The sequence below is a fragment of the Nothoprocta perdicaria genome, unplaced genomic scaffold (assembly GCF_003342845.1).
Source record: "Nothoprocta perdicaria isolate Ctin4 unplaced genomic scaffold, notPer1 scaffold_192, whole genome shotgun sequence".
NCBI classification, from domain to species: Eukaryota; Metazoa; Chordata; class Aves; order Tinamiformes; family Tinamidae; genus Nothoprocta; species Nothoprocta perdicaria.
Window position 1 is genome coordinate 1,335,678 of NW_020455116.1, and position 26,894 is coordinate 1,362,571.

The window sequence follows — 26,894 nt, forward strand, 5'->3', positions numbered from 1 at the left end:
GCTCCTGTCTCAGTATCAACCTTTGTTTCTTCTGGAGTAAAATGTTCATAATTTGACGGTCATCAGTTTTGTCCATGTCTTGTGTGTAATGGCATCACTCTTGTCACCTGCTGGAAAGAAGAGCTTTCCAAGCATACAGAACAAGTTCCCTACCCTTCAGGTAGGGATTGGATTAAAACCCAAATTTACCGAGGAGAGTGAATGCATGCAGGAAACATAGCAGTGCATCTTATGGTAAGGAAATCTGAGATGTTTATCTGTGCAATATTGAGAAATGTTTGTTTCCATCAGCAGTGGAGTCTTATGGATGGGTTGGCCTCTCTGTTAGAGAACTCTGCCTAATACAAGGTAGAAGAATCTTGCTGCAAGCAGCAGGAAATACAAGATGCTTAATCTTCCAGGACTTGGATATGTGTGTTACTTTTCTCAGTGTGACCAGCACCACTCACTGCTGAGATGCTGTTTGCTCTGTATTAAGTTAAATGTGTAAAAATTGCGGGTTTTTTTCCACCTTATACACAGCAATACCTATAAAGATAAAATGGATAAACAGGAAAAGACAAGTCAAAAATGGAAACTACCACTGACATTCATGCTTCCAAAAATCCAACTTAAATATAAGCAGTTCAGGTAGATTTATGCAGCTCAGCAGTTTGGTCTTTGATACGAAGCTTTCTGGAGTGCAGTAAGCAAATGACGGCCTCTCTGAAGTGCAGTCAACGCGTGGTCTCAGGATTTCAAAGTGTTCCTCCTTGCCTTGGTTTATCTTTTATGTCGAGGCATGACAAGCAACATCTTACAAAATAGAAAGGTATCAGACAGTATTGACTTTATGAAGTTGCAGCGGCCTAGAAAGTGCTGTTTCTCTTTGAAAAAATGATTTGTTTTTCCCATACAAATAAGCAGAATTTCACTCTAAGACTGTTCCTAGTTATTTATATGTAATTTTTAAAAAGGTGGGATCTTGGCTTCCTTACTGAAAGGCTATGGAAGTTTTCTGAGATGAGAGAAATAAACCCTTCATTTAGGACTACCATGGATCCTAAATCTTCTGTATATTCATTGTTTGTTTTTCTGTTGTAATTTCTAAGTAGGGATCTGCTTCTTCTTTCATTCATGACATGGAGACTGACTTGCTGATTTGAAAAAGCAGAGAAAACTCTGCTTTTCTCCATTTTTTTCAAAATTTCTCTAGCAATATTGGTGTTTTATTTTGTTTTTTTTTTTGAAGTAAGGAATAATGAACAAGTGACTGAAATAGGAATCGATTATTACAGTGAAAATTGAACTTTCTTGTTTCAACCATGGATGAAAATGAAAGTGCCAAAACTTCGTAAGAAGGATTTCTAATCAAAATGGAGCAGACTAAGAGTTTCAGAAAGCATCACTGTGTGTCTCAGATCTGGAGGCTCAGTAGCATATGATAGTTAAAAACAAAGAAACAAACAAAAAACGCTTTAAGACTGCCCCAGTTTTGATATTATTGACATTCATCATGGGGAATTACGGGAAGTTAGAGCCAGCTCATCATGCAGATTTCCCTAGTGTGCAGAAAATGTGCAACTCACACATCTTTGAATAGGAAGTTAAAAAACATAACTAAATAAGAACATTACGAACTGTGGTGGTCATGACATCTCACAAAAATGAACGCACGTTAGCTTCAATTCTTTGTTCTTAGAACTCTATATCTAGAGAGAATCTGTTTTTCACGTTGCTTTCAGTTGCACATAGGGAACCTGTAAAAGAAAATCCAATAAAAACATGAGAGCCATTTAGGTTTGTGTAATTGAAAAATCTAAATCTGGGAACCTAAGGTCTTGCTGTAATGATGTTAAAAATCTCTCAGCTCTTTTAAGCCATTTTCTGCCCTTGTGGGGGGGGGGCAGGGAAATCATGACACGATTCAAGTTTTAAAATTGTTAGTATTCCAAATATAGTTTTATACCTCTTCTGTGTAACTTCAGTATTTCTTCCTAATATTGGACTCATCTAGTTGCACACATCTTGGTCAGTGTGCAGTAGGAGCAGATCAAATGATCCTGTGCAGCTTCTTTTGAGAGTAAAGGGCTTTCAAAGCTGCCGCCTCTGAGCACTGACACGCTCTGCCTCAGACTCTGAACCGAATTTTACTGTTTCAGACACTTTCTTTTTGCTGTTTTAGATGCACAAAGATATAAGGGCAACTGTGCTTGACGTCAGCTGGGCTATCTCTTAGTTATTATAGCTCTCATATATATTGTTAAGGGGTCACCTATTGTCATTTTTTGTCAACTTGAGATCAGTTACTCTGATAGTTTGTGTTACGAAGTATAATCTAAATAAAACTCTTCAGTAACTCTCTTGATTATTTTAGCCACTGAATGAGTAAATGCTTTTAATCACATCCAGTTCTAGAGTAAATTAGGAAGGATGTGCTGTCTGCAATTTTACTTACGGCACTTATGGCAGTTTTGCTGTTAAAAAACCCCACATATATTCTCATTACCTCTTCAATTAAAGTAAATTACTAAATACCTATGTCTAATGTCTTAATTTCTTTGTAGATCTAATATCTTCCTAATCATTTGCAACTCTGATTTCATATAATGCATGCAATACATACAATGCATGCAATACAATATAATAAGGCAATGGCCTTTTACATTAAAGGAAGTACATGAAGTACAACTGAACAGTATATCTTAAATGATGCATTTAGTATTTTTTTCTGCCATAGTAAAAAAGCAAAGAATGATAATATAATTAGTAACTATTAAAAATAATCTCCACCAAGGTGTGAAGAATAATGCTGTGAATGGCATATTTTCAACAATTTTATTTTACCTTTGCAACTTCTACAGAAAACAATGCTCATTGTAGACTTCTAAAATGTTGATTATTTTGGCAATTCATTATTCTGTCCTATTATAAAGATTCTAAAAGTAAGTGCATTCCTAGCATATAACATTATAGGTAAAGTCTATTTTGATTTCTAAGTAAGTTTGCCACCCCTTTAGTAAGGGAGAATATGTAAATATCTTGGTTTGTCAGTAATTCCTCCATTGCATTTCCAATGTGGTCATTTCAGTGGCGAGACCATCTTCATTTAACAGGAGGCTGAGCTGTGTGCATGTGCATGCTTGTAAGGATGGGAGAATTTGGGTGCCTGTTCAGTGTGAATCTAGGGCTTTGCTGGTTTGCTGGATGGCGACAAAAATGTCCTTGGAATTCAGGATTTGTGCAAAGATCTCACAAGGGTATTGTTTTTATATAACCCAACTCTCTCATGACTTATCCCAGAGTGCTTACCAAATAAAAGGAGGAGGATCCTTGTTCATCCTTGAACCAGTCGAGGTTATCCATTGCACCAAGTAATCAGCTTCCCCAAAGGAAGCAGCTTGATGCCCCAGGAGGTTGCAGGAAGCCTCCGTCGATGCCCACGGGGCTTCTGGCCAAGGCCGGGGTTCACCCTCCCCTTCACACTGAGCCCCAATCCCTTCACGTGCTCCCCATCTGCTGAACACGTGCAGTCATTCTCAGACATGTTCCTTCTTCGTCCTTCTGTCTTTGCCTGCTGAGACAGCTTGGATAATATCTGCTCACAATTTGGAAAAGTGGCAAGGCAAATGTGAAGCTGAGGTAGAGAATTAGGTCCAGAAACCGTTGGGATAATATATGTTGCTCCTCTTTGCCTTATTATTGATTGCATTAGTTTCTAAAAAGTGAGAAACAGGGCTCAAAGTCTGTGTTGCAATCTGCCTTGCAACTGCCTTGCATTTGATGCCATGTGACAATTGTCATCCATCTCTTCTCAGATGAGACAAGAAAATGAAAGAATTAATTTTACTTTTGTGTGTGTGTTTTTTTAATTAATGAAGTTTTTTTTCAAACTCTTAAGTGGTTTGGTAGGTGAATGCTTTCCAAAAACCCATTTGCAACTGTCGAAACATGAGTATGCTGATGGCCAGTATCTGGCATCTGTAGCATGAATGTACTAAAAGAAGAAACATATGTGATTAAGGTCTAATTGTAGCCCTGCTGTAGTTATAAATGTGCATAACAAAATCTGCTGTTTACTACATCTATAAAGAGTGTATGAAATACGTGAGGTGTTTCAGCCCCATTACAGTTTCAGCCCTTTTTGAGCATTGCTCAAGGTCATGTCATTGATGGTTGTAGCCAGTTTTGTAATTCATGTTAATTTGTGAATGTTGCCGTTATTGGCCCTTACTTTTGCTGGACCCACACCGGGGCCTCTTCAATAGTGAGAGATTTCTTTGAGAAGTTCTTGCTTTCCAAATGTAAATCATGGTAAATACATTGTAGTGGTATGCTTCATTGTTACACAATCATCATTATAAGAACCCTCTTAGAATTGTTACAATCCTGTGCAGTGCCTAGCTTCAAATTTCCTCTAAGTACTTTTATGTCAGTAAAATAAGAAATTGCATTAATGCTTTACTGGTACTTTTATTGTGTTTATTAAGGGCTGTTCAACACAGTGCAGTTATTAAGACTGTTGATAACAGTATTGCTATGGAGTTCATTTCTAGTCCCATAAAGAGCAATGACATTTCTGTGAGGCTCCTGCCAATGTACTTGAGGCAACTCGCACACCTGCTCTTCTTCCCAATCCCTTAGGGAAAACGCTTTTCTGGCTGTGCACACTACTGAAACATAGAAGAGTAGAGGACTTGCTATTATTTCCCCCTTTTTAATCTCTTATCTCTTTAATGTGAAATGCTATTGAAAAGGCACACAGAATCCAAAGATTGTTATTGATTTGTGCCAACCGACTCTGACAAAGGATTTCATGGCAAGCTGGTCAACCCTTGAACAATTATAATTTGGCATAAAGTAATAAACTCTAATTAAGGCGTTATGAAGACATTGATTCGTTAGCAGGGCAGCCTATTAAATCATTATAATTATATTACGAAATGATTAAGGCAACAATGTTAATGCATTTGAAGCCTGTCCTAAAGTTGCTTGGTTGTTAAATGTGCAAGCCTATTTCTCTTGTCTGCAATGACTTTTGTTGTTATTATTTTTGGTGCCCTAACCCTCGCGGCTGGGCTGCCCCCCAGCAGTCAGCACCTTTTGCACTGTGCTCCCTTGCAAGTGAGGGCCCCAGGGCTGAAACCTCTTCTCTGTTCCCCGTGGCAGGCGCGGGAGGCTGGTCTCCCTCCGACAGCGACCACTACCAGTGGCTCCAGGTGGACTTTGGGAGCAGGAAGCAGCTCAGCGCCGTGGCCACGCAGGGCAGGTACAGCAGTTCGGACTGGGTCAGCCAGTATCGGATGCTCTACAGCGATACGGGCAGGAACTGGAAGCCCTACCACCAGGACGGAAACATTTGGGTGAGTCGCCGGTGCGATGTGGAGCAAGCGGGTGCAGGGATGAGCTGTGTCTCTCAGTGGATGGAGCGTGTGTGTAGAAATCACACGTCTCTCAGAGCTTCTCAGAACTGTGTTTGTGAGGAAGGGCCAGAGCACAACTCTTGATGCAGCAGCTCCAGTTGCAGCTGCTGCCAGGAGGCCTGTGCTCGGCTCAGCCAAGCCCGACTGGGCAGATGGCTGGTGTCAGAACTTGCACAATGACATTATTTCTTGGCTGCTGCTGTCACACAAGGAGTTCTCTCCTTCACTGCTTTTCCTTAATTCACCTTTTCCCTTTGCTGATTGCATGGAGTAAATGTGAGGTAGGTAGAAAGTTTTGAAAATGTTTTGTTTTAAATATAGTATTTCCAAAAGGTGTTTATCTCAGTGTGACTGCTGGGGAAAAGTCTTACAACATATGCATTGCTTTATGTTTTGATGCCACAGGGATTTTAGCTATGATAATTTTAGAGAAAATGATATCTTCTTTTTTTTTCATGCTTTCCATGAGCAAGCTGCTGATTTCATAGATTTCATCAAAAACTGCTTGTTGATTATGTTGACAATCACTATTTTTATTCATCGTTAGAATGGTAGATGTTACTTAACCTCCTTATCCTCATTGTAAGTAATGGAAAAAAATATATATTGTTTTTCCTCAAACCATAGTATATTGATGGCTATTATGCCTCATTGGAAAAGTACAGAAAAAAAAACAGACAAGAAGACATAGCATCATGCTTCTAGATTCACATTTTTGTCAGACACGTTTTATTGATGTGTTTTAAAAACTATTAAAATGAACTTCAAATGTAGAGCATAAGGTGAATGATTTTATCTACATAACAGAAATTCAATGTGTGGAGTATTATAGCAATCATTTTGTATTAGATTATTGATTTATAGGGAAGGCCTCATCCACATGCTAGGTAGGTTTCTGAAAGAGGAAGGAAACAAAGAAGGGAAAAGGAATGAGGAGAAAAACCTGTGGAACAAACTCAAGTTTAAGCTGTGAGAATATAAAATGTTTCCCATTCCCATTCCCACTTAATGTGTATAAAAAATATTTATAGCCCTCAGTGTTTGCGTCGTCTTAGATATAGAAAGGCTTTTTCAAAAACTGCAGTTGATATCCTGAGGAATATATCTCAGGGGACTCGGAAAGAGGGCTGTGCAGCTGGTCCAGTGAACACTGTGAGCAGTGTATAAAGCACAAGGTGGCAGAGGAAAAAAAATCTGTTCTTAATACCTTGACAGGAAAATCTTGATGCGAAACATGGTTTAGTTGATGTACTGACAGTTGGGATTGCTTCCAAAGTGGCTCACATTTCTGAGCTTTTTGTAGAAGTCTTCATTCCCACATTGTCTTTTATTATCAAAGTATAAAACTTTTCTTTCAGAAAAAAAATTCTGAAAGAATATTCTTAATAAAGACAGAAACGAATTATTTGGTTAATTTAGGGGGAGAAGCGGTTCTCACTGGCCTTTGATATCGTTTGCAAAAATGTGTGGCTAGTTACTAGGTAGGGACTTGATGCTGCTACTGACTTCCATAAAACAGCCTTGTTTTGGTTGTCAAATGATGCTTTAAACCGTGTTTAATCTTGACAGCATTATGCTTGTTAATAAGTTTCAAATTAAACATATATAAAAACAGTGGAAAATATGAACAAGCCTCAGTTTGCCAGTGTTCAGCAGCTAATTTAGCTGCTTCTCTGCTTGTGATTAAGATGGCAACTGTCAGGTTATACTGGGACAGGCCACCTCTGCAGTTGCTTTAACCCCATGGTGTAATTCGTCCTCCTGAGCTCCCGAGGTCAGGGGAGAGGGGCTGAGCATGCACCAATATTGCTGTGCAACTGTGGGAGCATTAGGAAGAGAGTGAGTTTGCAGGCAGTGAAATGGGACCATGCAGAGTTTCCTATCATCTCTCTTTTCTTTATGCTGTCCCTCTGTGCAAGGAATAAAACATTTTTGAAATTGTCAGGGCCAGGTCAGACTACAGGAATTGAGTTTCGCTAGATACAATATTGGAAATTCAAACTTAGACTATCAATTTCTTCATTGCTGGGGCCATTGGGATGCCCCCAGGAATATTTGTGAGAAGTGTTTGGAGTTTCCCTTTGGAAATCCGTTAGAATTGTAATAGAATTATCTAGAACAGTAGAATTATCTATTAGAAATGGTAATCCCCAAGAGAAAGGCAGTGTATGGCCTCTGATTAACATGCCTCCCCGTGCCTGAGTGTCATTGTTTCCTGACAACAATAAATTCAAAATTAAAGGAGAAAGTGAAGAAAAAGAGGAAAATGGAAGTGCAGCGGAGTTCAGCAATATTTAACACCAAAGCAGTCGTGATATCAAATGGCACGGCCAGAGGACAAAACAGGGGAAAATGAAGGAAATACAAACAAAGCTCGCTAGATGAGTTAGCGTTAGCAAAGCAGAAATAATTTCCGACCAGTATCTGGGTAGGAACAAAGCATGATAATGTGCATAAAATGTTGAATGCCCTCCTTTTGTATGCATTAGTCAGGGAGGAGAAGTTGTTCTATAATTATCTCCTAAGCAGGAGAGAAATCAAAAGGCTCTCAGGTAGGCTGAGATGGGGAAAGTGCTTTGAAGGTGAATTTAGAGGAAGTTTCTCTTTTCTGTGAAATAGATTTTCTGACCCCACCCCTTCTGGGCTTTTGGATATTTTCAATTTCCATGAATTTTAATAAGATGAGTGGATGTGCCCCCTTCCCATGCAATGCCTAGCAACTAGAGAATTTCGATCCTGTTTCCTAGCTTCACTCCTGGAGTCTGAGAGTTTAATTTTGGTAGGTCGGGAGGTTTCCCTACACATGTCAATCCGCTGGGGTGGTTCATGACCATAATGTATCTGTATCAGTGGATCATTTTTTAGTGTCTGTACCAACACCAGCTGGCCCAAATAGCACATATCTGATGGGATTCTACACGGAATACTGTTGTTCTCTCCTAACTGACATAGAGATGTGCTAATTGCTTCACACGGTGCGAATATGCTCTCCAGGTGCAATGAGAAAATGCTCAGGAATTACGAGAACAGGGAGCTTGAAACACAAGCACAGGTGCCGGAGCTGAGCATCTCCAAGACTGAAACCCTTCCTGCAGGAACTAAGAGGAGCCTTAATGCAGTTGAAGAGGTCTTGTGATGTATCCTCCTTTGAAATTGGATTGTGCTGATAGAAGTCATGGTCTCTTCTCACCTGCCTCATTTGCTTATTCCTGGAGGATGTCAAAGTCAGGGGGTGAAGAAGAGATGGCTGCTGTAGTTCGGATTTGGAATACTGATGGCAAAGGTGCAGTGCCCACACCCTGCGTGCAGCCCCTGCGCTGTGTTCTGCAGTCGAGTGCACTTTCAGCATCACCAAACATCAGTGGGGTGAATGAAGGTGTAAGGGAAAGCCGCTTGATTTGTTTAGCTTTGGACCTCATTCTTCAATTGAAAGTAATTCTGGAGATGGAGTTTTTGTGGTTTTGTTCTTGTTGTTTGCCATGTCTTTTCTCTTCTTCTTTGTGCCAGGACTGAATATCAGGGTTTTCAGATCATCATCATTGGTCTGATTCGAGGACAATCTGCTAATTCACTGATAGTTCTAGTGTTTTTAAAGACCTTTCTATCAAAGATGGGTCCAGTTTAAATGAAATGTAACATTTATCCATTATATCTGCTTTTGTAGTGTTTTTATGACTGAAAAAATATTGGGTAATTACAGAACTTTCACTGTCAAGTGATTTTTGGAAAGAAATATAAATGATCTATTTACTACTGCCTTGAATACATGCAGCAGTATGTATTCACACTTCATTTTGAAGTGAAAAAATCAGAACACCAGTAAGTTGAGTGTGAACTTGGCGTTTCTCTGGGGGCTGAGAAGGCACTTTTCCTGTTCTACAAGTGCAGTCTCTTCATTGCTGTGCTTCCCCTTGGTACTGCAAGGAGGAGGCTGGGGCCATCGTAGATGTAGCTTGCACAGGTAAAGGAGCTCTCTGCGCTTCAGTTTTGCCCTAGTGTCGTGCAAAAGGACACAAAAGGAAGGAAAGGAGCCGCAAGTGAGTGGGATGATTCATTTCTCCAGGACGCGTGAGGATTCAGGCGCTTGGTGCTCGTGGGTGCCTCTGCAAGTATCGTCCATCAGATGGACTCGGAGTGGCGTTTAAGGTCTAGCTGGACACAGGGCAGATGCTTTGCAGCTCTGCCTAGGCCAGGTTGTGTGGCAGCCCCCTGCTTCCCTCAGCCTGCAATGCTATTTCTGCTCGGAATATTCCGAGGACAAATTATCACAGCCTCATCGCAGCCTCCCTTCCCTTCACCTCCTCTGCAGAGCTAACCAAGGACCTGCTGCGTGTGTCACGGAATACAAATGATTTGTGTGGAACAGCTAAAATTGAAAGGGAATAAAGTCTTGCCTACGCCCACTCTGTTATTAGGCTACCCAATAATTATTTGCTTTGCAAAAGCTGTCGCTGCTCTTCCCCTGAAATCTGACTTCCTCCCGCGGTGCTGCATGGGAACAACACTAATGTGAGACGCTCTGTGAGGCTTCTTGAGCTTCGTCCCTGCTGCTGCCCTCCTTTCCTCTGGATGCTCCGTAGCATCTTGAGTGGAAACTTGTGTCATAGGACAAGATCGCAAGGCTTTTCTCTTTTTGCCTGTGTAGTTAAATGGCATTATTAGACTCATTTGGATGATTATATGAGGCTGTAATGACTACTGCAATTAGGGGACCATTTTGTGAAATGTGATTGGAATGGTCTGTGCCCTGCGATTTGTTGTCGTGGGGCTGCTGCTAGATGCCAGGTACCCCACAAACCCATTTAAACCTGGCAAAAATGGTTTGATATATTAGTCAGAGCCAAAGTTTGGACTAGTGTTTATGGCAAGACCCTGAAGTCTTTTGGGAATGATGAGAATTTATTGTTTTTTTCTGCTTAAAAGCCTCCTAGACAGGGTAGGTGAGGACATCCTTATGCCTGACGTCTTGCTGTCTCCGTAGCAGTGCCTGCAGGGTCACTTTTACTGGCTTGGCTTGGTATTCCTCTTAATTCTCAGGGTATTTTATTATTAGAAATACCCCTTTTAAATTTCAACTTTCCTTTCACATGAAAAACGGCATTTTTCTCGTGGAATCTCCTGTGTGCCCTTCCTTAATTTCATTAGGCCTCCGCTTACTCGCTTGCTCCATCTCCGAGTCCCTGTCTCCCAGGCCTTTATTTTATAAAGATTGCTCCATTCACTTGCAACAGCCAATATCACCTTTATGGCTCTATTGAGTGGATGAAGAGTTGTAACTCCCCCTGAAGTCAATATAGCTCCGCACCTACTGCCTGTTGCTAACCTAAAGATTGAGACCCCCTGACTGAAGGTGTATGGATGCAGGAAAATAATATTTCTTTTGCTGTAGTGAAGCTAAACTGTCTTATAGATCCACTGTAACTGTCACTGCTATTATGTCTAAAAAAATAAAGTGTTGGTCGGGCAGCTTTAGAAATTCAGGCAGTTTCTCTCAGTGAATTTTTAGAAACCCTGTCAAAAAGAACTTTATGAATAAATATTAGTGCTATCCTAAACTAAAGCCCATTTGTTTTTGTAAAAAGCTTGTTTGTTAGCCTTTCCTTCTCTGCATTCAGCTAGTTAATGGCAACTGTGCAAAGGCTCAACGCAGAGAAGTTCTTTGGGGAGTTTCTAAATACCGTGATGAAATGTATCTTTCACAGCAATGTTTCATATTTGTATTAAATCAACAGAGGAGCTGAATGCTTTTTAAATATTGGAATATCAAGATTGACAGACACCCAATCAGGAGAGATGGTCATGCTAGTTTAATATCCTGGCTTTCCTGAAGATGAATAAATGGACACTTAAAAGACTCTATGCATTTTGCATTTGAAATAATGTGCTGATTGTAAGACAGAGTAGTCATACTTTTAGTTTGTAATTATGAGAATTGCACATTTTGTGCAGGAATGGAGATGTTTTATCTCATTTTTAACAGAAACACAGGTTCATGAATTTTAAAGACTTGGTAATGTTTTTATAAAAGAATGATATGCTCCCGTTTTGGGAATGGATTAGATCAGAATGTTATAATTTTTTGCCCGTGTTGCTCATCCTCTTTATGAGAGAATGATAAATAATTGCATTACGTTATCTCCAGCGGCACAAGCACAACTATTTTATCTGTTTCAGAGTGCGTCACAAAGAGGAGCTTTGGTGGCAGACAGTGCCTGACCAGCCCCCAGGTCCCCTAGAGCCCCCCAAATGGCAACTGCATTGGAGTGACCCCTTTTATAGCAGCTTGCACAACAGTCTGCTAGAGCATTCCCATTCTGAGGGATCATTTTCCAGTGTGTTAGCTGGAGCTTCATGAGTATGTGTTTGCATATGCTAACCTGTCAAATTTTCAATGCTGAGATCTAAAGCCAGGCACCTAAATTCATCTTCTAGCTCTTCCTTGGCTTGGGTTTCAGATGCTATAGGGTCACCATGTTGGAATGAGCACAGCATGTGGGTCCTTAGGCAAGCTTGTAGAAGTACCTTGTGTATGGGATTACCATACACATGCAGGGACTGGCCCGAGTTGGTACCTTGCTACTTCTAGGTCTAGACTTGTACAGAAGTCAACCTTCCTCTTAGGCTACTGCATTGAGTGATTAAATTTGCATGACTCTTCTGCAGCAAAAGGTCAACGTATGATCAAAAATCTGCTACCTGACACTCCTTTTATTGTGGGTAGGTATTGATATTTAACTTCCAGAATGTACTGAGTCAAAAAATAGTTTAGTATAATGTAGCCATTCTTGCATTTGATAAGAAGAAGGTAATTGAAAGTGTAAAGGCATGGTTAGAAATAGAAGTTCCAGTGGTCTCCACAGTTAAATTAATCATGATCGAGATATTTGACATGCCTTAAGGAAAAATATTCTCTTTCTTGTTAAATAGAAAATGTGGCATTACAAATCATGGGCCTTACCCGTTCACTCTAGGTGTCAGGTTGCATGATGTTAAAATACTTGTGCAGTGCATTGGGCACGCTGAGTTTCCAGCCTGTAGCTGTTGGTGGCACCTTCTGAATACTGAGCAGCCAAGGACCCCGTTAGGGGTTTTTCACCATCAAAGTGGTGACACCCTGGGACAGGTTGCCCAGAGAGGCTGCGAAATCTCCCCTGCTGGAGATGCTCCGGATGCAGCTCTTTGGCCTGGGCCGCCTGCTCTAGTTTGAGCTGCTCTGAGCTGGGCTCAGAGAGGGCTCTCAGCTGAGAGGGCTGGGCCTGCGGAGGCTTCTTGCAGCTGGAATTATTTTGTGATCTTGCCTGGTGTCTGGGGTCTGCTCAACCTCCCTCCTATGGAAATGAAATGATGAAATGTATTCTGAGCTTCTGCTTTCTGTGGTGCAGCTGACTTTGATCTCTGGCTGCAATTTGGAGCTGCTTTTGGCTTCTGTAATGAGATGAATTACAAATTGTCCTAAATGATGGGAAAGTTCAGATAGTAGGTCTAACTCTAAGGCAGAAACCACCTATACCCATCTAAATGTTGAAAATCATCTTGTTCTTAATCCTGCAGTTAAATTACTTGGGTTCTGACCCAGTAAACATCTACACCCAGGCCTAACCTGAGCTGTCTAAAAGGAAGCAATAAGAAGTGTTCAAACACGACTAGATGAGGGCAGAGACGGTGTGCGCGGTTGTGCAGCGCCTGGCACGCGGCGCAGCGCGCGGAGCCGGATCCCGCGGAGCCCTGTGGGCGGCAGCGCTCCGGTGCTCGCCCGTGGCCTTGTTTCTGCTGTGTGCGTGCTAGGTGAGGATAAAGCAAGGAATGCTGTGCTCTCGGTTGCCCTTTGCGTCTCCCTGGTGAGAATAAAAGGCTATCCATGAAATTATGATGGAGAAGCAGTTCTGCTGGCTTTTAGAACTATTAGTTATTTGGATTTATTTGTTAGCAAACCAGAAGACATTTATATCAGCAGAGCTCTTAAGGCGTTGCAGTTACGGATTGGGAATTTGCAGAGCTTGCACCTGGAGGGGGTTGCAGACAGCGTTTTCTGCTTCTCTCAGGTGGGCATCTAAGGTGTTTCTCCACTTAACCTCTGCTGCCTGTGAGGTCTGGCACGCAGCAGGCTGCCCTTGTGGTCTTGGCTTTGCCTCTGGGTTTTGTAGGTGTCTGCTCCCCAGCGAGGGGCCCTAGGGACACAGGAGTGAGTCCAGGCTGGAGCCACAGGCACCAGCTTCCAGGCACATCGCTGGGCTTGTGCATCAGGGGTGTTGGCACCTTTGGGACTCTGCTCCTCCCTGGAGACTGGTGCTTGGTGACCGAGGAGACTGAGCTCCGCACAGGCAGCACGTCCTGGGAATGGGGCATTGAAGGCCGTGTCCTGCAAATCCCGTGAAAGGGGCTGGCTTCAGGCTCCAGGCAGCTGCCCACGTGCATAGGGCTGAGCTTATGCAGAGGAATTGCACAGGCACACGTGAGGTGGAGCCCTCCGACACTAGAAATGGGCCTCTGTATAAACATGGTTAAAATCACTATCCATTCTTTTTCATGGAACTGAGAAGAAAAAAAGAAAAATAAAAGAAATCATAGAATCACGGAATGCTTAAGGTTGGAAGGGACCTCAGAGATCATCGAGTCCAACGCCCCTGCTCACGCAGGGTCACCTAGAGCACGTGGCACAGGGCTGAGTCCAAGCAGGTTTTAAAGATCTCCAAAGGAGGAGACTCCACAACCTCTCTGGGCAGCCTGTGCCAGGGCTCTGTCACCCTCACTGTCAAAAAGTGTTTCGTTAAGCTCCTGTGGAACTTTTGGTGCCTCAGCTTGTGGCCATTTCCTCTAGTCCTGTTGCTGGCCACCACTGAAAAGAGGCCACCCCCTCCTCCTCACTGCCTCCCTTGAGGTATTTATACACACTGATCATGAGAACTCACAGTTCTTGGCTGTATGTAAGTTGTTTTAGGCTTCAGAGCAGAAGTGCATTTCGAGGGGAAATTTGACAGTGCTGCTGTACTGCATGTCTGTGGCCGTACAAATAAGTTCAGCCTGGGGCTTCTTAATCTAACACCTTTCATGAGCAGTAATTTCACATTAAAACATATGAACAAGTTAGACTCCAGCCAAGAAAACTCCCATGCACTGTTCCTTGTTGTCTTGTCTTGGAATCAAAATACACTTTTTTTTCAAATGCCTTAAGGTAGTTGGAGACCAAAAAGTAGACAGAGAATGTAATACATAGATTTAGAGAACAGGGAGTGTGTTTTTTATTGATTTGATTTGATTTATGGATTTTTTTACTGATTTTTAAGGTAGAACTTAATTCTTGGTTTCAGTAGAAATTAAACTATGTGCTTAATGTGCTGTCCTGATCAGGGTTGTTTTCATGAGCTGAGATCACAATTATGTTGATCATCATATATCCTCTACTGTGGTGCTTCCCAAAGTTTATTTGCACAGCATAATTTGCTCTAAAGAGCTGCTATTTTATGTATTATAATCTATTTTGTTAAATAATAAATATTTTCAATAAAGCATCTTTACTAAATACCTTTCTAGCCATGTGAATAGAAGTAGAAAATTATACAGAAGCTTGAGTTGTGATACACAGGACTGAGCATAATATACAGGTGCTCCTGGGAGGACTTGCTGTGGATTAGCAGCGCTGTGACTGAGCTCCATGTAGACCAATAGAGGAAAGATTGCTTCTCGTTCATGCTTCCCTTCTCACCCTGCTGTATTCCATGTACATAAGTTTGACCAAAAATGATGGAATATAAGCTTACAAAATTATAGCAAGCCTTGGTTATGAACAGTTGAACACAATTGGTTCATATTGATCTGGAAAACCTGATGCAGAAATGTTCTGCTAGCGGTTTGTAGCACAAAATACTCTGACAGAGGAATTGGTCTTGGCCACTGTAGCATTAAACACTCAATAGGGACTCAAACTCTTGGGTTAGATTTCGGGGAATTTGGTTGAGGTAGAGCTTAGACTCATACAGAATTGGCAATAAAAAAAAGCACACTTAAAGGAGGTGAGAGGATTTAATAGATTTCTTAATTCATGTGTATTCTCTGAAAATGCTAAAGGGAAGTTTATTGTGTAAACTACTGCGATTCTGACGCCCCTGTCTGCTGATTTTCATGCTTAGTTCATCATGTTGCACTTCAGCTGTTACCTTCAAAGGGACTGTAGGAGGAGAAAGTGTCATGTAAGGATCTAATATTAGGAAGGAATATTCTTCAAAAATGAAGATCCTAAGAGCTTTTCACCAAATTCAGGCAGTCATCTGTATGGAGTATGCCCTGACTGAATGATTTGCAGGACAAAGTCCTTTAAATTCAAAAAATATCCACTGGGGAAAGGAGGAGGAGGAGGAAATCTGTCTTTAATGCATCACTTATTTGACCTCATTTTTTTCCTTTGAAAAGTCTAGCAGAATGAGATTAGATTGTGATGTGTGACTTGCAGGTGCACATGCTGCGTAGTGTAATATTTAGCCACGGGAGAAGGAGTTATAGAAGGGGCTGAAGCCAGCCGAGGATAGGTTCAGTCTTTTCTTTGATCTTTTTCTGCTTTAGTGGCCCATATCATAGATTTACAGGAAACTGGGCACCGGCTGCTGTACGCTTACTTTTCCTGTTCCTGTCAAGCCAGTCTCCTTAATTCATGATGGATTTGAAAAAAGAAAAAAAAAAAAGCTGGAGAGACATAGACGAGGAGGAGCAGTGTTGGACAAACACACTCAAGATACGCTGCTTTACAGCAGCACTTTCCAAGCCATAAAGAGTTTATGTTCATAAATCGAGTAACTCCTAGTGCTCCCAGAAATAAGGCAAAGTTGCTGACACGGCACAGTTGCTGAGTTCCCTTAGCTAAAAGGAGCTCAAATGCACTTGGGAGTGACTGTAACATGGACCTAATGCCTCTGAGACATGGAGATGATGATTGTGTGGTGTCCAGGCTTTCAAAGATGCAAAAAGGATGAGACAGAGGTGCGGCAGCAGAGGGTAAGGGCTAAAATGCTGTTTAGTTAACAGTAAAATAGTAATGCTTTAAGGAGGATAAAAGCCAAAGGTCCAACTTGCTCATTTAGGGGGAGGAAAAAAAATGTTTTAATGTTGTATCATGTTAGCTTAAAAAGAAAAAAAAAAAAAAAAAAAAGAGAATTCTACAGCTATTAAATGACTAAATGTTTACCATGTCTAATACACCAAAATCTGAAAGCTAATTGTTAGCTTAAGGGAGCTGAGGGGAAGCTGTCAAGCTCAAGTATTTTATCAGTGGAAATAAGCCAAGAAAGAGCATTCCTGGTGCATGAGAGCAGATGTTCATGACAGTCACTCTGTTAGGGCTTTTTGGCATGCCCAGGCTGTCCTTGGGAAGATTTAACCAAAAAAAAAAAAAAAAAAAAAAAGGTTTAGGACTATCTCAATAGGCAACCCATTGATTATATCTTTTTTCCCATATTTCAGTTAAGTGTGTGTCTCTGCTGAGTGCTTTTATTGCAGCTTTTGATGTTTAGCATGAAGCTGCTGAGAGATACGTTAGTTGGAACTGTTTTCGGTTTCATTATTCTACCATTATTTTCAAGGTTATGCTGATAGAAAGCTATTAACTACTGCAACCTCCACCCTGGGCAGACCCAAAGGTTATTTATTATTTCTCCCAGGGGACTGGATCAGAATAAACTCTTCTAGCTGGCAGTAGCTCCAGCCTAGAGATACTCTGTCACTTCAGGACAGGCTTCCTTTAAACTGCCAGCAATCCCAAGAGCTCCATAATAAAAATCTCCTTAGACGTGACGTGATGATAAAACACACAATCCCAGGCTGCCTCTCCTCAGGTCTCCTATATCATGGCTTATCCCCATACAGATTTCCACTAGCACTGCTAGAATTCTGTTTATTCTGTAGCTCCATTTGCAAAATAGAGAATGTGGTTTTTTTGGTGTGTTTGTGTCTTAGGAGATCTGGAAGACATAAAAAGTAATTTGAGGCTTCCTATCCCTCATGCACACATGAGGTGCTCTAGAGAGGAAGATGCTACGTGGGAGGAACCCCTTGGGAGTGAAAGGGGAAATGAATATATAACCTGCTGGTTCTTAGTATCCTTGATGCCTAATGTATTAAAAAAGGGGTGAATTCATATCTATTGTAATCCTGTGACATGCTGTAGATAAAGCAAGTTGGAGAGGAAGAAGTTATTGCAAAAGAGCAGAGCCTTCCTTTCCCCCACAGATTTAATAGTGTATAGATTTTACAACTTTTTCATTTTTTTCCATGAAGTTAGACTGATAAAAAATACTTATACAAATTATTCTATTGTCACAGTCTATTTTGAAGACTAGAAGCTTTTTTGTTTCTTGGAAATCAGATTAAACATTTACCTTCAGAATTTCTGAATAATGGATGTAACCAATGTAGGGATTGCTCAGGAAACCATTTTGTAGGAACTTGCAGTTTTTGAGTAAATAGAAATTGTGTGCTGGATATGTATTATACAAATGCATTGCACAAATGCATAGATGTATAAGTTATGGGAGCATCAAATTTCCATCCTGTTAGCAGCTCTTAAAACTGCCCAGTGATGTATTTACCATAAATTTCCACAACTCTTTGGAAGAACTACATCCCTCTGGATGCCTCACCATAGATCCAATGTGAGCATTGGAGCCAGCGGGCAGACACACGTGTCCACAAGTGTGAATGTCCACTCAATGAGCTGAACACGACTCCCCCAAACCCTGCTTGCCTTTGTGCGTCCCCTGTGAAAGCAAGGCAGTGCCATCAGGGGCAGAGCCACCTCCCTGCTGCTTTCTGAATAAGGCAGTTGAACTAGGATCTCTCTTCCTTCACCTGGCTCTGCTTGAACTTCTCTTGTTTCTTCATCCACTAGTAAGTAGTGGTGTCTCCCAGGCACAACCAGTTGCCTTCTCGGCACAGGATGCTCTTCATTGCCATGGTAGAAACCATCTCCCCTTGGAGCTCGGTGGTCTTCTCACACACTTCAGAGCCAGGTTTCTATCAACGATGTCTGTCCTTCATCTCTCCTTTTACTTCCCCATTTCAGTGCAATATAATGGATTCAGTTTGCTGCTAACATTATTTTCTGATGACCATTTTCTCCTGCCTTCTTTAGTGGCTTTTGCTGTTTTCTCTACCCTGAAGGTGGTATGTACTTGTATCTAACCACCGCTCTCACAGATACAGTTTTATGCTTCAGAAGTCTTTATAGATACACCTTTGTAGATACCTCCATCACATGCTCCTGTCCTTGTGCCAAAACTAGGTTTATTTTATGCAGTTCTGTTCAAGAACTTTGGCGTCCCTAGCATGAACAGGAGAGGGGAAGGGGATCAGTTCATCTTGCCTTCCTCCCTGCCCTGTTCCCCCCGTCTTTAAGCAGCAAAGGGATAATTCTAAGTTGAAAATTCTGTTCCTTTGGGGACATTTAGTGAAGACTTCATGTTTCACAAAAAAAGAAAAAACCCTCTAGCTTGTAATTGTTCTAAAGTGCAGTTGTACAGATGAGGGTAAGTAACATGAAATTAAAATGAGTCTTAGGCTTTGGGCACATAATGGTCAAGAAGAAATAATGTTCTCTATTAGTCTAATACATAAATGGCCTACAGTTATACTTGAAGGGGTCTTTTCTATAAATTTTAATGTAAAATACTATATTTTTAGCAAATAATGACATTAAAATGCTGCAACCTGATTGACTGGGGAGTATATTTAGCCTCAGTAGCTTGTTCTCTCTTTAGAAACCTCCATGCGTTTGGGTTGAAGGGCAGAGAGAAAGTAAATATCATGGACAGGGATTGCTCAAATCTCCTTACAGGAAACAGATTTGCAGGATCAGTGCCAGGGTCAAGGAGCTGCTCAGAGACCAAAACCTTTCCTACTATGCTGGTGGTGCCTGTGGATAGACAGTGTGGCGTATTGTGGCTACCAGAGAATTCTTGCTGGCCTTCTGACTGCTACTTATTGTCATTTGCTGTTGAATGCTGTAGTACAAAGAGCTATGTAACTTTCTTCAGATTTTTGAAATAAACCCAAAGTGCTGCATTTTTAGATGTTTTTAAAAATATAGTAGAAGTATGATTTTTGAGGTAGTGCTCCTGAAGATGGGTATTTGGATCCTTATTACACCAATCCTGTAAAGCTTTGCTGTATCTAAAAAAGTAATACTTCTAATATTTGCTATGCAAGAAATGATGGTTAGTTCTGTGCCTCATTTTGAGAAATGAGTATCTCCTCATTCAGCTTTCTTTCCAAGCTATGCAAGGAGCTTCAGGAGCTGTTCAGGTCTTGAGATGTAAGACCTGAAGTCTGAGGCAAAGCTTGCAAGCTTGAATGCTGACTAACATAGATGCTATATTCAGCTATAATATACTTATTTATAGAGTTATATGAGTAGTTATGCATGAATAGTTTTCTTCATAGGTGTTATAATCAGCTTTGCAGGAAGAAGTTGCCTCTAATTCTCCTGTGTGATCATCCTTTTCATCAAAGGAAGGTGAAATTCTTCCTTTCTTTCTTGTGATTGCAATTTAGTGCTGCTCACTAAACATGTTACTGAAGTAATGAGTCTAGGTGATAACAGCCAGTAAGGCATCTGGTGAGTGGTTTGTGGTATGTGTGTAAAAAGTAAATAAAATATGTCTGAAAGGATGTTAATTACAGGCTGAACATAAATGCCTACATGCAAAACGTAGGTTTCCCCAGCAGTGCCACGTTCAGCAGGTTCTAGTGCTAGACTTTGCAATCCCTGTATGGCTTTAGCTGGCCGCGAGCACCGGTGCCGGAACGAGGGCTCCAGAGGAGCTGGGCAGAGGTTGTTCCCGTCTCCGGTTCTGTCTCCCAGGCACCATCTGCTGCTCTTGCTCCTCTCCGTGGCGCTGCCTCCCTCTTCAGCTCCTCGGCTCCCTCTCCCAGCCGAGCACAGCAGTTTTTCCTTGTCCCCCAGCTCCCACCTCACTGCCCTTGCAGAGCTCTGGGGTAGCAGCCGCCTTTTTCCCTGTGCCTGGGCACCTCTGGTCTTTTCCCCTGTCATATCCTCTTGCCAGGAGACCTCTGATCAAATCACAGCAGTGCTGGCGTGTTTGCTCACAGCAGCAGACGTACTGTCCGCTCCCGTGGTTTAATGGGCACTCATTTCAGCTGAAGCTTTTAAAAGGAAAAAGAAGATTCAGTCAATACCCAGTTTTGATGTGCTAAAGATTTCTAGAAGTTGTGAGCAACCCAAAATTGGATCTTAAAAGCCTTGGTGACTAAGCATGTAAACCTGCCTTGGATTTTTTTTTCCTTTCTCTAGTAGAAAACACCATCCCTACCTTGCACACCTTCAAAGTAGAGGAGCCTGCAAGCAGATTTCATGTTGCCTGCTGCAGTCATGTTAAGCAGTGTGTTTGCTGTACGTGTAAGCAGTACAGAGAAGGTAGAAGACCTCTTCTGCTGAGGACTCCACTCCTCTCACGATCAAAGCACACACTAGCCCCGAGCAGCTCCAGTGACTGCAGAAAGGTGGTTGGTCACTGGAAGCGACCCGTCCACAAAACTAAGTATTTGACTGAACAATGATTTAGCTAAAGATGAAACAACTGTATTGATTCTCAAGAAAATACAGACGACAACAAGTCCAGGGATGATAAAATCCTTGCGGTAAGAGGCAGATGTCCTGTTTTATCACCGAGAAGTTGTTATTGTGAATGACTCATCCTGTCATTTTACCCTAGTCTCTCTGAAGTCATCTGCTGTCTGGAGTCACCCTTTGAATAATCCGTGTGCTGCTGCATTCCCTTTTGCTATTACCCCTATCAAGTGTCTCTGGCTGCCCGGCTAAACTAAGTTAATCCCTGCTGAACAATTAAGAGGGAGCCCAAGGGCGATTGGGCCTGATTCCCTTCGCAGCTGCCCTCCACCACGGCAGCAGCTCCCTCGTTCAGCGCTTGCTAGACTAGCCTGGCAAATGCTGCTTTCGAGCTGTCCGCATTGGAGAATCTGTAGCCTGGGACCAGTTTGGCAGGGTTAGCCTGATGCCCTCTGGATGGGTCTTTGTCTTTAACAACAAATGAACTAAGAGATCAGTGCCAGAATGTGCCAAACAGTCCTGCTTACAAATCCCCTTTCACCAGCAGAATAGCTGACCTGGAAAAGCACCTTCCAGAGGTTTAAACTCTAATTGAGTTTCACAAAATGAGCCTTACCGGGAGTTACAGGAATGTGGCGGGGAGGGCAGAGAAGTCCGCAGTGTGTCCCTGGTATGTAGTCCTATGGGTATAGGACCATTTTTGGTGTTAAGCCAAATCTGTGAGTAGGTTGGGTCTGTAAAAATAAACCTGAAGTGGCTTTATAATTCTTGTGGGATGGTTATGGTGTTATGCTGGCAGATGGGAGGGAATATAGGGAGAAACCTGGAGACTAAAAAGCCCATTTAGAAAGTTCCACTTGATAAACTTTTGTGTTAAAAACATGCGAAGTGGTGAAGGTGTCGCACAGGAGGAACATTCACTGTGCTTGCATTTCCAATTCAGTAAAGAGGCTTTTTAAAGAAGACTGCTAATGATAGCTGCGGAACCTGAAGGGATTCGCTGCTGAGGGGGAGATCTGCAGCTTTTCGTACTGTGTGGCTACACTGTGTTTTGATGTAGTGTTAATGACTAAACAATGATTAGTGTGATCCAGATTTGGATTACATTCTCTAGTTGAGCTTTCTGTTTTATTGCATTAAACGAAAATTTCCCTTTTATCTCTTATTTTGCTAAGACCTGTGTGACCTGTATGTAATAATCTTAGTCTTGCTTGTCCCATATAAATTGCAAGTCTTATTTCAGAATAACATATTTTTTCAAGTTTTCTTCCAAAGGGAATTTGCTAAACCAGCCATTCAAAGACAAAATCCTGAGATAAGGTGATTAAAACACCAACAGCCCTTTTACAATGCATGATGTTTTTTCAAACCACAGCAGAATCTGGGTAGCCTTTGGGTAGAAACTGGGAAGCATTAAGGAGAAAAATTGTATGTTGTATTCACAGAAAGCTTATGAAGCTTTCAAAATAACCCTTAGATGAGCAAAGACAACTTGATCCACCAGTGCTAATTGGGAAAGAGCCATTCTTGGCCTCAAGGAATCAGAAGTTTAACATTATAAAATGATGCTAGGCTCAAAGATCAGCACTAATAAGGAATTTCAGTACTCTATAGTATTGCAAGAGTACAAGCAAGAGAGAGTACTGAAGGACACATAAGAGGAGCAACCAACCGAGTGCTCAGCCCAAGATTGCCACCAAGGCAAGAGACCCTAATTCTGGATTTTAATCCTGGCTAAGCAGTATCATGTAATTGCAAGATGAGTCTTCAAGTCTCCATTCATTTTGACGGTCCTGCTTGCCCTGGGATGCACTGGTTTGGATTCTCGGCAGCTGGTGCGTTTCTTGCTGAGATGATGCTACGTTTTGGTAATGGCTGCTTACCAGGGAAGGAGATTTTCTGCTTTAATTGATAGGTTTGCTGGTGCTGTTTCTGAAATATCGATGTGCGTGTTGCAAATGGGTAAGTAAAGGGAGAGGCTACGCTAGGAAATATTATTGCTAACATTCATTGAGTGAATTTGATTAGGGGAGACATTCTGTACCTGGAAAGCAAGACAAACTGTTCAATAGAGGGCAGGGTGTTCAGCAAATCTGCCGTTAATTTTCGGAAGAGGAAGATAACTTTCTGTCAAAGAAAGGGAAGGCTTCTCTCCGTAACTAATGCAGCCTGGTGGGCATTGCAGTCTTAACAGTTGTTATGCTCTTTCCATTCACTTCCGCACTGTTTCATGCAGCAAGAACTTCGTAACCAACATAGACAATATCGGTACTAAAACAAGTATTCCAGAAAGCTTATGCCAGTGCCAAGGTAGCTGTTTCCATCGAAACAATCAACAAAACAAAAAAGTCTTTTCCACTATCATTAATGACAGTTTTAATGGATTTATACAGTGGAGATTAAAAAAGTCGTTGGTTATTACACAATTTGAAGATGCTGAACTTGATGAGAAAAGAAATTATATGATAGCCCTATTTATTGGAGAGAACTTGAGCCATCAGATGGAGAGATTCCACCAAAAAAAAGGGGGGAAAAAAGTCTGTTGCCAGTTAATAATTTGGCCTTTGTAATATCTGTGAAAAGAAGCAAAGGTCTTCGAGAAAAGCTAGTAGAGAACCAAGCTGCAAGCCAGACTGCATTGTAAATACATCACTGCCTGTGGAAAATGTCAGTCTTAAAGAAAATGGTGATTTATGTGGATAGACTTGCTTCCAAATAAAACACAAAATATCTTGAATGTTATATCAGTGGAGATAGGAAAAAGCTGTCAGTTTTCTGATGCTTTTCTGATAAAGAGTAGGTCTGATCAAGGTCGCCTTTGAGTGACCTTGATTCAGAGGGTCCTAAATAAGCCCAAGTCAGGTGTCGGTAGTTCCCAGGCTTATTGCCAGAGTCCAGCTGGATGTTTTTGTTACTTTACCCAATTTTAACTTCCTGGCTCAGCTTGAAGTAGAAGTTAATCCTGCTCCCAACCTGCTCTCTTCCCTTGGGTGGCACTGGGATGTTGTGAATGTTGCAGTGAATTTGGCTTTGAATTTAAAAATACAGGCTATTTGATTTGAGATGCTTCAAACATGGTTGGGGAGCATCCTATCCTTTCCTATAATAAAAGCAAAAATGACTGCTTTTATTATAGGGAAACCTCATCAAACTGAACAGAAGAGACACCAGGCAGGTTTATACTAACCTGTGTTTTAGAAATTACTGTTTCCATATCCTGTTGTGTTCATTTGTGTAAAATACCAATATTTCAAGTTGTGGCTAACGATAGGGAAACAGTTAATCATTTAGCAGTCAAAACATTTGAGGATCGACCTCATGCTTATCTTAAAAATAAAATCAGTTTGCCTCCATCTTAATTTATGTGTACTCTGTGTACCTTCTGTGTACTTACAGGACAACTTTTCCTTTTGCTTTCTCTATCAGAACAGATTTCATGATTGCTCTCATTTTAGACAGCAGTGTTAATGGCTAATTCTCTGCTTACATTTTTCCATAATGACAGGATAGTTTTATACTCACATATGAAATTTTTACTTAAGTGAGTTATTCTGTTTCAGATGAGTCATGTTGTCAATTTACTCACTTTTTCCCCGAGTCTGCTTTGTCATCCAAGAGAGTTGAGACATTAGAGAACATTAGAGTGGACATTAGAGAAATGTGCTTTTAGCATCTACAAATTGCTTTTTGTCATATTCGAGCAGAGAGAGAAAGGTCACAAATAATTAGGAGATATATGATGATATCCATGAGGTTACGTGGACAGGAAGCGTACACTTGAGCCAGCACTCCCTCTCCCCTAAGAGAGTGATGTTCTCGCCACTTGAGCTAAAGAAGTTACTATAGCACTTAAGTTCTATCCCACTTACTTCAGTGGGTAGCAAAAGAAGCATTTTCCAAGCTACATTTGTCCGTGTTTATTAGCTTAAACAACCTAATTACTGGGTGGCAAGTAAGACTGGAAGTCTCTCCTCCACCTCCTCCACCAAAGGACTGTGTGTCCTGCTGCTGCTTTGGCAGAACAGCTGATCGGGGACACTAAGGGAGCTATGAAAGTCACCCCACATTGAATGTGGATCTTCTAGAGACGGTTGTCAAGTATCATCCTTCCCACAACCTGCATGCCTGGGAGGCTTAGGAAGCAGTGGAAAAATCTGAAGTGGCTGGGATATCCTCGGACTCATGAGACTGATCCTCAATATCTTCCAAAAATGAGGGAAGGAGGCAAAAATAGAGAGGCACTTTTCCTTTGGGGAGAATGACATCCTTCCCCATGGCAAAAGTTTGAAGTCCTTATTAAAATCTTTCCAGGTATTTTCTTCTTGCAGTAATTGCATATGGTGTGTATACTAGTACCATAGGATTTAGGCCATACTTGCACAGCAGCCCCAGTGGGGATCCCCACTAGCCAAAAATCAATGGAGCTGCCACTGAGACATAAAAATAAGAACTATGTAGTGGGCCAGGTACCAGTTTCCAGTCTGCACATCCCACAAAGCAGCAAGGTGAAAAGGCTGTTTTGAAGATTGCTGGTTACAGGAGGGGACATTCCTTAAGACTGACTGAGTTAAACGTTTGGCTGGTTGCAATTATATCTTTGCTTCTCTCGTTTCTTTTGCTTTGTTTTTGTTTTGCTTGCTTCCCGCATCACTTCAGCACATGCAGGCTGCCAGGCTGCCTGGGGAATAGCAAGCAGGCCCTGCCTTTTGGTTCTGTCCTGTTGCTGCAAGGCGGGCCGGTTGGTTTCAAGTGCAGGGCATCGTGTCTGTGCCCACAGCTAAGTACCTTTATGCTTAATCATAATGGGGAATCTGACCTGCCTAATGGTGAGAGAGCAGCTTGCTGCTGTGGTTGCTCATTCGGGACACAGATACAATAAACTTAATCTGCTAATACAAATAGTATTATAATGGGATCTGGAAGCAGCAGTTTTAGGGCCAGCTGCTGTATATATCCAGAGCAAAACAGTGCTCCTGTTCATGGAAACAAATGTCCCTCTGACACAAATGGGCAGATAACCAAACAGAAATCCACGTCTCCATCCTTGCCTCTTGGTTTGTCAGCCTGTTTTGTGTCTGCAGCTGGTTTGCAGCCTCACTGTGGGACTGTGACATTACAAAGACTTTACAAAGTCTTAACACTTTGTAGCCATTTTGTCTAAATATTTCTGTACCTTTTAATTGTTTTCACTGAACTATGTGACCTGTAACTATTAATCTTTGGTCAAAATTGCTGTTTGATTTCAGTAACGTGGATTAGTGGATGCAGATCCTGACTGTTGCTCTAAACAACTGGAACCAGTCATTCCATCTCCAGGGAATTTCACATCCATTTCTGCTGAGAGACACAAATTGGGACGGGCCATACTGACTTTGTCTTTAATAGAAAAACCTGGTAGCAGCTGAAAGCCTGTTCCTGAGCACAGGCAACAAGGTCCCCTACTTGGAGCATCCTGGGAAGCTGGACTCCAACCTATGCTGAATACATGTGCTGGCAACAGCCCCTAAATCTCTCCTCTTTTCTATCAGTTAAACAGCTTATTAGATAATGTGTTTGACTGATCTTCTCTTTATCTAAAGAAACCCAGTAATTTAAGTCATCAAATAATCTCCTTGTCTCTAAATCTTTCATAGATCTCCCGTAAACTTTTGATGCCTTTAAACTGAATCTGAAAATGCCAGATTTAATCTGTCTTTGGCACTCATGTTCATGGCTAGTTCGTTGAAACTTTATATTTTATGTGTCATTTTTTTGGCTTCATTAGAACTTTATGAAGCTGTTGCCCATTTTGCTAATAGAAATCTTTGCCTTAGCCTTTTAGTGTCACCTGCAACAATCATGAAGTTCACAATATTAAAAGAAAGAAGTCCTCCACACACGGTAAAGGTCACACCATCATATTTTATCATCTATCACTGGTG

At 41.5% G+C, this 26,894-nt stretch overlaps 1 protein-coding gene across 1 annotated transcript in view; it reads left to right on the forward strand.

The window, feature by feature from the left end:
* LOC112945562 (contactin-associated protein-like 2) overlaps positions 1-26,894 on the forward strand; it is a gene marked incomplete at its 3' end in the record, with an annotated part of 170,254 nt that overhangs the window by 20,354 nt on the left and 123,006 nt on the right. The window contains exon 2 of the mRNA XM_026037197.1: positions 5,149-5,342. Coding sequence (XP_025892982.1) covers positions 5,149-5,342 — 194 coding nt within the window. The remainder of the gene's footprint in view (positions 1-5,148; positions 5,343-26,894) is intronic.